An 11,802-nucleotide genomic window follows, 5' to 3' on the forward strand; every position below is an offset into this window, starting at 1 on the left:
GCACTTCTTTTTGTGCAGGGACAAACAGAACCCTTTATTACTGTATTCATTCATTGCTTTTTACACAAAAACGTCTCAAAGTAAGAAATAACACGGATAAATTAACATCCAAGTATAAGAACTAAAAATAAAATGAAATCTCACAGAGTTCAGGCATGAAAGGACCCTTCAAAAACACTGGACATTTATTTTTTACTTCTGCCATTTTCCTTCAGGTGGAGGAAACTGCACAGATTTGCTTTGGACAATAAAAGTGTCTCTCTGTGTTGGATTAAAACCAGCCAGTTGTGCTGATCCTGCTGTGTGCTAATATCTTTCTTGGCCCAAGCAATGTTTGCAGTGAAAGTTTTAATGTTTTAAAGAACTCTGCTCCGCTCCCCACACGCCCAGCCACTTCTAGGCAGAAAATAGTTCTGTATAACTTGGAAAACCTGCATTGGTATTGAAGGATAGAAGAAACCCATATTTTTGCCCTGGGCAACACAGGTGACCCCCTTATGAGAAAATAATGCAATGCTTGGGACTTTTTAGTTTGGAGGAAAAGATGACAAAAAGAGACAACATGATAGAAATTTACAGTTTATAAAATGATGCCTAACAAAGTGGCTACTAAAAAGTCCCCCCCCCCCCAATAACTAGAACTCCTGGTTATCCACTGAACTGGAATGTTGGGAGATTCAGGAATTATTAAAAAAAGAATTTCTTCAAGCAGTGCAGAGTACAGTGGTACCTTGGTTCTCAAACTTAATCTGTTCCCGAAGTCTGTTCCAAAACCAAAGCGTTCCAAAACCAAGGCGTGCTTTCCCATAGAAAGTAATGCAAAACAGATTAATCCGTTCCAGACTTTTAAAAACAACCCCCAAAATAGCAAATTAACATGAATTTTACTATCTAACGAGACCATTGATCCATAAAATGAAAGCAATAATCAATGAACTGAACTATAAAATAAGGCAGTGTTGTAGATGATGATGATGATTTCTTACCTGCACTGATGATAGTCATTGTTTGGATTGGGGGGCTTTTATCCATTTTCGCAGTCACAATCAATCAGTAGCTGAACTGGGTTCCACACAGTCAAAAACAACACAAAATAAATAGCAAAAACAAAAGCACCAATCTGTTCCGGAAGCCTGTTTGACTTCTGAAAGGTTTGAAAACCAAGGCACAGCTTCTGATTGGTGCAGGCACCCGGGAAACAATAGCCGACAGCCACATTGGACGTTCACCTTCCAAAAAACGTTCGAAAACCAGAACACTTATTTCTGGGTTTTTGGCATTTGGGAACCAAGGTACCACTATAGTTAGTTAAAACAAAATTTAAAAATTCCTTCCAGTAGCACCTTAGAGCCCAACTAAGTTTGCACACGAAAGCTCATACCAATAACAAACTTAGTTGGTCTCTAAGGTGCTACTGGAAGGAATTTTTTTATCTTGTTTCGACTATGGCAGACCATCACGGCTGCCTACCTGTAACTGCAGCTAGTTTTATATCACACTTCCTCCAAAGATCACAGGGTGGTTCACAACATAAAAATACAAGATAACACAAAATACATAGCAAATGAAAAAATAGCTACCCTCCCACCAACACACTGAAAAGGCCACAGGCTTCTGTTAAACTACGGAACTCACTCTCACAAGAGGCAATGATGACCACCAACTTTGAAAGAGGATTAGACAAATTCATGGCAGAGAAGGCTATCGATCGCCACTAGCCAAGATAGCTGATAACACACACACACCATTTGACTGGCAATGCCCATCAACTTTGTCTGTACCCCTCAAATATTTTAGGGGGGTTGAAAGGACCTTGGCTCCTATGCTCAAAGTCTTGGGTTTGAGCCCCACGTTGAGCAAAAAGATTTGTCGCATTGCAGGGGGTGGACTAGATGACTCTTGGGTGTCCCTTGTTGTTGTCGTTTAGTCGTGTCCGACTCTTCGTGACCCCCTGGACCAGAGCACGCCAGGCACTTCTGTCTTCCACTGCCTCCAGCAGTTTGGACAAACTCATGTTGGTAGCTTCCAGAACACTGTCCAGCCATCTCGTCCTCTGTCGTCCCCTTCTCCTTTGGGCCCTCCATCTCTCCCAACATCAGGGTCTTTTCCAGGGAGTCTTCTCTTCTCCTGAGGTGGCCAAAGTCTTGGAGCCTCCGCTTCAGGATCTGTCCTTCCAGGGAGCACTCAGGGCTGATTTCCTTCAGAATGGAGAGGTTGGATCTTCTTGCAGTCCATGGGACTCTCAAGAGTCTCCTCCAGCACCAGAATTCAAAAGCAACAATTCTTCGGCAATCAGCCTTCTTGATGGTCCAGCTCTCACTTCCATACATCAAGGGTGTCCCTTGCAACTCTGCAATTCTATGATTCTTCAAAGGTTGCCTGTCACATATGATCTGGTTGAGATTCCTGCATTGCAGGGGGTTGAAGTAGACGACCCTCGGGGTTCATACCATTCTACGAACTCTGCACATCCCCAGAGGCGCGCAGGAGAGCCCCTCGCGAGCGCGCGCTTGGCAAGCGGAACAGCTTTCCCACGGAGCGCTGCTAGGCGCGCATTATTTGGAGGGTGCCCTAGCCAAAAAACCTCCGAGGGGCAGGATCCGCTCCTATCCTCCGCGGGTGCAAGCGAAGCTCCCTTTGCGCTTGCTCGCTTTCTGCGGCGATGCTCTCCCAGGCCCGCAGGCGGCGGTGCAGCTCCGGAGTGGCGCCGGTTCCCCTCCCTGGTCTGTACCCCGCCTCCCCGCTTTGCAAAGCTGCTCCCGGCATGCTCTGAGCTGCGGATCCCAGCGCCGGCCCTCCGCACCAGCTCCGGACGGATCCCTCGCCGGGACCCTCGGAGGCGCCATGGCCGAGTGGGCGCCCGCGCAGGTAAGCAGCGCGCGCTCCCCAAGCCGTGCGCCCTTGCATCTCCCCGGCTCCTCCTCCTCGCGTCCGCTGGGCTTCCTGGATCCTGCTCTTTCTGCAGGGGAAGAGGATGCACTTAAGAGGATGCACTTTGCGCCCGGCTGATCCGAACGAGCTTCCCCCTCCCTCCGGGGTACTTACCCCGCTTTTACCCCGCTCTGCTCCCCTCCTTCTCGGTGCAAAAGGGAAAGGGAACGGCGGCGTCGGTTGTTAAGCAGGCGGGATGGCGGAATTCTGCGGGTGGAGATGCGCGATTGCAGCCTTGTGCTGTGTGAACGGGGTGCTTAAATTCGGAATCCGGTTCTTCCTTTAATGGGACTCGGCCTCTGCATCTGCCCTCCCCGTGCCTGGTTGTGGCATTTGCACCTTTGGTGCAAAGGGACCAGGTGGGGAGCAGAGATCTATTAAGGGGCAAGGAGAGGGCAGAAAATTATTGTTGTTGTTGATATTATTATTAGTGCTTTATTCTAGGGGGGGAAAGGTGTTGGTACTCACCATGAAGTTGTCACAGTAAGTGCCACACTTTTAATATTTTTTGTGGGGGGGGGGGTACCAGTACTACATATCCTTGAGGTAACTGTGCCCCTGAAGGACCAGGTGGCAGCCTGGGAGTCATTTTGAACTCACAGCTGTCCATGGAGGCACAGGTCAGTTCTGTGTCCAGGGCAGCTGTCTCCCAGCTTCATCTGGTATGCAGGATGAGACCCTCCCTGCCCGCGGACTGTCTTGCCAGAGTGGTGCATGCTCTAGTTATCTCCCGCTTGGACTACTGCAATGTGCTCTGTGTGGGGCTACCTTTGAAGGTGACCTGGAAACTGCAACTAATCCAGAATGCAGCAGCTAGACTGGGGACAGGGAGCGGCCGCCGAGACCACATAACACCGGTCTTGAAAGACCTACATTAGTCCCCAATACGTTTTTGAGCACAATTCAAAGTGTTGGTGTTGACCTTTAAAGCCCTAAATGGCCTCAAAGGCCCAGTGTACCTGAAGGAGCGTCTCCACCCCCATCGTTCTGCCCGGACACTGAAGTCCAGCTCCAAGGGCCTTCTGGCGGTTCCCTCACTGCGAGAAGTGAGGTTACAGGGGACCAGGCAGAGGGCCTTCTCGGTGGTGGCACCCGCCCTGTGGAACGCCCTCCCACCAGATGTCAAAGAGAAGAACAACTACCAGACTTTTAGAAGACATCTGAAAGCAGCCCTGTTTAGGGAAGCTTTTAATGTTTGATGCATTGCTGTATTTTAATATTTTGTTGGAAGCCGCCCAGAGTGGCTGGGGAAACCCAGCCAGATGGGCGGGGTATAAATACTAAATTATTATTATCATGGCCCCTTCCCAACCACAGTGATTCCATTATAACAGGCATGTCTGACAGGTAGATTGTGACCTACCAGTAGATCACTGGATGTCTGTGACAGATCCCTGGCAGATCACTGGTTCCCTCCAAAGAAGATGAACCCCCAAGAAACAGGCCTTCCTCCTTCCTAAATATAATTCCCTGCATTATAATATTTATATCCTACTTTTTCTCCAAGGAACTCAAGGTGGTGCTTGAGAGACGCGTTGCAGGCCAGTCTTCCCCAACATGGTGCCCTCCACATGTTTGGAGTCTTTTCAGAAACGGCAAAAACAAAAAGCTTAGTTCCTTTTGTGGAAAAAAATAACTTGTGTCCTTGACAACAGGCTCCGGAATGGGAGGCTGAATCGCGGGGCGTGCAGTCTTCCCTGCAGTCCCCTGCCATCCTCGAGTGTCCGGCGGGGCAGGTGACGGAGGCGTCTGTCTGGACTCTGGTGGCCGCTGTCCAGGCGATGGAGAGCAAGGTGGACGCTTTGACATCTCGGCTGCTGAGCCTGGAGGGCCGGGCAGGGACGGCAGAGAAGAAGATCTTTGAGTGCGAGAAGACGGAGCTGGAAATCGGGAACCAGCTGGAGGGCAAGTGGACGGTGCTGGGGACCCTGATCCAGGAGTACAGCTTGCTCCGGAGGAGACTGGAGAACCTGGAGAACTTGCTCAAGAACCGGAACTTCTGGATCCTGAGGCTCCCACCCGGTGTCAACGGGGAGGCCCCCAAGGTAGGTGGACCCTGCCTGACGATAGCAGGAGCCAGATTGCGCTGGGGGACTTTTGGTGGATGGGTTGATGGGGCAAGTTCAGTGTAGGGAAAGCTGGAGCTGGGAGGAGATGCGAGCTCCTCTGGCTCTATAGCCTTGGGTTAGTTGCTGGCAGGAGCCGGCCAGCAGTAAATCACACTGTGCAAGTTGGAGTTAACTCTTTATTAGCAAAAGCAGGATCTTTTTTTAAAAAAAATATTATGTTTCCCACAATTATAACAAATACCACATAACAAAACAATTGCAGGGGGTTGAGCTAGATGACCTTTGCGGGTCCCTTCCCGCGCTACCCTCCTAGGATCATTCGTTTCCCAGGGTGCTCTGGGGCATCAACTTTTGTGGCTGACACCTTGCAGGTGACCTTTGATGGCAGCGCCGCCTTTTCCCAGGAGGAGCGGGAGAAGATGGAGGACTGGCAGAAGAAACTCTACAAGAACGTCCTGAAGGGGAACTGCGAATTCTTGATCTCTCTCGGTAAGAGCCCTGCGTTCACCCTGGCCTGCCTCCGAATTCTCCATCACTTTGTTGTTGTTTTTTCAATTTTTTTTATTGATTTTCCAAATTTATAACCAACATATAAAAGAAAACATCAAAAAGAAACACAAACAAACAAGCAAACATAAATCCAAACTGTAATAATTCCATTTTTGTTAACATTGTTGGGTGACTTCCTCGAATTCTCCTTCACTTTGGGGCTGTCCTCAGTCTCACCTCTTCTGTGCCACAAAATACCCGTTTTCCGCATTGGTAAGAACTCGATTAAAGGGACGAGGGTGGCGCTGTGGGTAAAAGCCTCAGCGCCTAGGGCTTGCCGATCGAAAGGTTGGCGGTTCGAATCCCCGCGGCGGGGTGCGCTCCCGTTGCTCGGTCCCAGCGCCTGCCAACCTAGCAGTTCAAAAGCACTCCCGGGTGCAAGTAGATAAATAGGGACCGCTTACTGGTGGGAAGGTAAACAGCGTTTCCGTGTGCTGCGCTGGCTCGCCAGATGCGGCTTTGTCACGCTGGCCACGTGACCCGGAAGTGTCTCCGGACAGCGCTGGCCCTCGGCCTCTTAAGTGAGATGGGCGCACAACCCTAGAGTCTGTCAAGACTGGCCCGAACGGGCAGGGGTACCTTTACCTTTACCTTTTAAGAACTTGATTGCTCAGTGTGGCAGCCCCTAGACTTCGGAACTCCCTGCCAATTGATACCAGGCCAGCGCCTTCGCTGTAGTCTTTTTCAGCATCTGCTAAAAACACTACAGTCATACCTCTTGTTACATTTGCTTCAGGTTGAGCGTTTTCAGGTTGTGTCCTGCGGCGACCCGGAAGTAGCAGAACGGGTTACTTCCGGGCTTCGCCACTCGCACATGCGCAGTTGCACAAAATGACGTCATGTGCAGAAACAGCGAATCACGACCCACGCAGACGCGGGTTGCGTTCTCCTCAGGTTGCGAACGGGCCTCCAGAACGGATCCCGTTCGCAACCAGAGATACCACTGTATTGCTTAGACATAAGCAATGCTTAGAAAGTTGAGGTCATTCCAGTGCTGTTTCAGTCCTTTAAAGTGCTGTTTCTTGATTTTTATGGTTTTATTTTTTTGCAGACCACATTGAGGGATGGGGTTTTTTGCTTTTGCAATCAGGCCTGTATAAATTTTACGAAACAAATGAGTAAATATCCTTCTATTCCCCTAAAAACAGGCCTTCTACCCCACTCTCTACACTAAGGATGTCCTGTATTTAGCTAAATATGTTAAGATAACTTAAATAGAATTACTTGCAAGTATCAGATTGGCCTAGGATTTAAATATGTGATGTTATAGAATAATATGTTTAAAGTTAAAATGAAAAGAAAGAAAGAGGTTAATGGACTAAGTAAATTTTGTTTGTTTTTTGTTGTTTTCTTTTTATATTTGTCGATATGTTTGTTATAAATCTGGAAAATTAAATATATATTTTTTTGGAAAAAAACACAACTAAGGATGTCCTGTCCTTTTCTCTTTTCTCATCGCAACCCCAACAGATTATGCAATCTCCAAACCAGATATTTTGTCCCGGATTGAACGAGGGGAGGACCTAGGTCCTGGCGAACAGCAGGACGCAGACTCCAGGGAGAACCTTGGGGATGCCAGCATGGCTGAGAACCCCTTGCAGAAGCAGCAGAACCATCAGAAAAGCGTGGCGCCGTCCTTTGACCCAGGTGACTGTTCCAAGCCGCTCCTTGGTGTTTGGGGGCTGGGGTGGGAATCTTTGGGTCCCTTTCACCTCTACGGTTCTGTGATCTTTGGACTAGGTCCTTTTGGACTAGGCCTCTCCTGGTATGCCCCGCGGAGGACCTTAAGGTCCACAAATGACAACACTTTGGAGGTCCCAGGTCACAAGGTGGTTAGATTGGTCTCAACTAGGGCCAGGGCCTTTTCAGCGCTGGCCCCGACTTGGTGGAACGCTCTGTCACAAGAGACTAGGGCCTTGCAGAACTTGATATCTTTCCGCAGGGCCTGCAAGACAGAGCTGTTCCGCCTGGCCTTTGGTTTGGACTCAGTCTGACCCTTGTGTTTCCCTCCCCTTATGATCTTGATCTATGGGCTACTTTTAAAATGAGGCTGCATTTTAAATTGCATTTTAACCTGTATTTTAAATTGTTTTTTTTTTCTTTTCCTATTATTTTTTTACTGTAATTTTACTAGTGTTAGCCGCCCTGAGCCTGGCTCTGGCCGGGGAGGGCGGGGTATAAATAAAATTTATTATTACTATTACTATTACTATTATTATTATTATTATTATTATTATTAGTGAGCTCCATGGCCCAGTAGGGATTCGAACCCAGGTCTCTCCCAGGTCCCAGTCCGACACTCTAACCACTGCAACACACTTCCAATGAAAGCAATTCTTCGGGGGGGGGGGATGATTATTGGTTTGTCTGAAGGGTTTTTTTGTTCTTGTTTTTATTATCTATGTTTTATTATGTTTCTACCCAAATGCAATTTTGGTTTTAAACGCAGCATAAGGAGACTCTATAGGAGTATATTGTATTTTTAAATGGGGTTTCAGAGTTTTTAGGGGTTTTTCGAATATCTTATGTAGATTTTTCAGTGTCATTGTTCTGTATGGGACAATAACAATAAAGATATCGTATCGTATGTATTTTCAGTTTTCACCTTGTATTTTTTTCTCGTGAACCGCCCTGAGGTCTACAGGTGAAGGGCCCTATAGAAATTTGATAAATAATAATGATGATGACAATTCACAGATCTTAAGAAAGGAAGAAATCCCACCTTCTTCTCCCATCTCCTCTGCAGGCTCACCTGAGTCCATCTCGGAGGCTGCCTCCTCCTCACAGGTAAAACAAGAGCAGGAGCCCTTGGCTAAGGAGGAAGAGGAGGAGAGGCCTGGAAGCAAAATAGCCCCAGGTGAGCGATCAGCGGCCCTTTTTTAAAATCTGAAAGCCAGAAATGGGTAGCTGTTAGGCCTTTTATTCTGGAGACCAATGGGTCTGGCATTAACATCCCAGTGGGATCTTTCTCCATGAAAAAGGCTCTTAGATGCTTCCAGAGGATATATTGGGGGACCTTGAAGGAGGAGGTGTTTGGGGGGAAGAATGCTGGCCTGTGTGTCCTTTGTGGTGGAGATGCCTAATCTCTCCTCTCCAGTGGAGTAAAGTCAGAGATCCTTCTGCCCCCACAAGAGGCCTTAATCCCTTGCATTCATAGGTGGCAAATACCGATTTCCTCTTCTTCCAAACCTTTAACTCCCCTGCTGTTTTTGTTTTTTTTGCAAGCCAGTTTTGCAGTGAAGTAAAGATCCAGGGATCAGGCCAAGCTGCCATCTCCGGAGCAAAATGTTGCTTTGTTTGCCTAAAGTCATAGAATAATAGAATAATAATACTAACAATAATAATTTTTATTATTTATACCCCACCCTTCCTGGTTCAAAAACCAGGCTCAGGGCGGCTAACAACAAATTTAAAACACTTAATTGTAAAAGCAGCATAAAATACAGTATAAAAACATGAACAACAATATCAATTTAGGGGAAATAAGCATTAGACAATCCCCAGGGCTAGCTGGCTGAATTAGTCCTATTTGGGCCAGCGAGGAGGCCAGGGGAGAATTAGCTGTGGGGTCTCAGAGCGGGAAAGGGAAGGGAAATAAAAGATCAGGCTGGATTCAGATTAAAGGCCAGGTGGAATAGCTGAATAGTTTGCCGCCTTCTGGACCTCTTGTGGAGGAGGACACATGAAGAAGGGTCTCAGATGGTGACCACAGGCTCACCTGTGGATTTAGACACAGATTGTGCATGGATAAATATAACGATACTTGGAATGCATTTTTGTAAAATTATAATGGCATGTTAATACAGTGGTACCTCGGGTTACGTCTTAATTCGTTCCGGAGGTCTGTTCTTAACCTGAAACTGTTCTTTACCTGAAGCACCACTTTAGCTAATGGGGCCTCCTGCTGCTGCCGCGCTGCCGGAGCACAATTTCTGTTCTCATCCTGAAGCAAAGTTCTTAACCCGAGGTACTATTTCTGGGTTAGCGGAGTCTGTAACCTGAAGTGTCTGTAACCCGAGGTACCACTGTAATTGTATATTCATTGCAACAATAGCAGTGCTTATTGAACTAGAATCATAGAATCCTAGAGTTGGAAGAGACCACAAGGGCCATCGAGTCCAACCCCCTGCCAAGCAGGAAACACCATCAGAGCACTCCTGACATATGGTTGTCAAGCCTCTGCTTAAAGACCTCCAAAGAAGGAGACTCCACCACACTCCTTGGCAGCAAATTCCACTGTCAAACAGCTCTTACTGTCAGGAAGTTCTTCCTAATGTTTAGGTGGAATCTTCTTTCTTGTCGTTTGGATCCATTGCTCCGTGTCCGCTTCTCTGGAGCAGCAGAAAACAACCTTTCTCCCTCCTCTAGGTGACATCCTTTTATATATTTGAACATGGCTATCATATCACCCCTTAACCTCCTCTTCTATTTACAGTCTCTATTTACAGTCTCAAGCACTTTTCCCTCCCCCACTCACTTCTTTCTCTTTATTTGTTCACAAATAAAAAATGAAATAAATCGTTGATGCAGTGGACAGCTGGCTGGTGCACCAAAAATGTCGGACGCCTGAGGAACAGGAGCCCCACTGGACTCTGGCAGAGAGATCAGAAGAGAATGTCTACCAGGATGTGAACGGGAGCTACGGTCTTGGTCAAGCGTTACCCCAGGGCTTCGCCGATCAAGTCTTCCCTGGGGCGGCAGAGAGGGATCCTGTCCCCCCGAATGGACCTCATCTCCAACGGGGCTCCCCTGAGCGCCCCTACATCTGCGCCGACTGCGGGCGCGCCTTTGCCCGCAAGGAGAATTTCACCCGGCACTGCCACTCCCACCTGGGCGAGAGGCCTTTCTCCTGCCGCGAGTGCGGGAAGGCCTTCGTCCACCAGTCGACGCTGACCACGCACTACCGCACCCACACCGGGGAGAAGCCCTACGGCTGCGCTGAGTGCGAGAAGCGCTTCGGCCGCCTCTCGACCCTGGTGGAGCACCAGCGGACGCACACCGGGGAGAAACCCTACGCCTGCGGCGAGTGCGAGAAGCGCTTCGGCCGCCTCTCGACCCTGGTGGAACACCGGCGTACGCACACCGGGGAGAAGCCCTACCAGTGCGCCCAGTGCCACAAGCGCTTCACCCGCATGACCAACCTGACGGTGCACCAAAACACCCACGGCGGGGAGAGGACCTATTCCTGCGCACGCTGCGGGAACAGCTTCTCCCAGAAGGCCGGATTCCTCAAGCACCTGCGTTCCCACACCCGGGAGGAGCTCCACCAGTGCCAGGACTGCGCCAAGAGCTTTGCGTGCAGCTCCTGGCTGCTCCGGCACCAGGCGGCGCACTCGGGTGAGCGGCCAGAGGGTCGCTCCTGCTGCCGTGTCTGCGGCAAGGCCTTCCGCTGCCAGCGAAGCCTGAAACTGCACGAGCGCAGCCACGCCAACGCAGCGGGCGGCCCGTGGGCGACGCAGCCCGACAGCCAGGCTCCTTTCGTGAAAACGGAGGAGGTGGGGTGATGGAAGGGGGCAAAGGGGCTGTATGGCGAGGGTCTCCCCTTCTGGAAACCCCCAGAAAAATTGAAGGCAGGCAGCCTGTCTGGCTCTGGCACACAGCTGACTTGGGTTAGCAATAAATCTGATTGTTATTTTTATATATATTCTTTATTGATAATAAAATGTAATATGGAGATTTGGGTGTTGTTTCTCTCTTCCCCTGCTTTTTCTACCTCTTTTCATGGCTTATTTTACCGTGTGTGCCAATAAATCTGATCATACGCAGGCAGGCGTTGGCCGAGGCAGATCTTAGTGGGGTGATTGTAACATCGTGGCATGGAAGAGAGGTCCAGGGGGCATCTTCACCAACTGCACTGGCTCCCGGTGGAGTACAGGGTCAGGTTGAAGGTGCTGGTTTTGACCTTTTAAGCCCTATATGGCCTAGGACCCTCATACCTACGGGACCGCCTATCCTGGTCTTCCCCGCGGAGGACCTTAAGGTCCACAAATAACAACACTTTGGTGGTCCCGAGCCTCAAGGAGGTTAGATTGGTCTCAACTAGGGCCAGGGCCTTTTCAGTACTGGCCCCGACGTGGTGGAACGCTCTGTCACAAGAGACTAGGGCCCTGCGGGACTTGACATCTTTCCGCAGGGCCTGCAAGACAGAGATGTTCCGCCTGGCCTTTGGTTTGGACTCAGTCTGACCCTTATGTTTCCCTCCCCTTACGGTTTTGATCTATGGGTACTTTTAAAATGAGGCTGCATTTTAAAT

At 49.1% G+C, this 11,802-nt stretch overlaps 1 protein-coding gene across 1 annotated transcript; it reads left to right on the forward strand.

The window, feature by feature from the left end:
* The first annotated feature begins 13 nt into the window (after window positions 1–13).
* LOC310660916 (uncharacterized protein) lies at window positions 14–11,223 on the forward strand. Its single transcript, XM_083406455.1, has 6 exons — window positions 14–2,868; window positions 4,587–4,976; window positions 5,372–5,489; window positions 7,020–7,196; window positions 8,296–8,406; window positions 10,080–11,223. Exons 1-6 carry the CDS (start codon window positions 2,845–2,847, stop codon window positions 11,051–11,053), a joined length of 1,794 nt encoding a protein of 597 aa, XP_083262581.1. The 5' UTR covers window positions 14–2,844; the 3' UTR covers window positions 11,054–11,223.
* The last annotated feature ends 579 nt before the right edge of the window (window positions 11,224–11,802 follow it).

This window comes from Podarcis tiliguerta, assembly GCF_965153285.1.
Source record: "Podarcis tiliguerta genome assembly, chromosome: 12".
NCBI classification, from domain to species: domain Eukaryota; kingdom Metazoa; phylum Chordata; class Lepidosauria; order Squamata; family Lacertidae; genus Podarcis; species Podarcis tiliguerta.

Excerpts from the sequence above, each read along its gene's own strand:
- LOC310660916 (XM_083406455.1), top strand. The coding sequence starts at position 2,845 with ATGGCCGAGTGGGCGCCCGCGCAG. Across the intron at positions 5,490-7,019 it reads CGAATTCTTGATCTCTCTCG|ATTATGCAATCTCCAAACCA; the intron begins GTAAGAGCCCTG and ends CAACCCCAACAG. Across the intron at positions 7,197-8,295 it reads GGCGCCGTCCTTTGACCCAG|GCTCACCTGAGTCCATCTCG; the intron begins GTGACTGTTCCA and ends TCTCCTCTGCAG.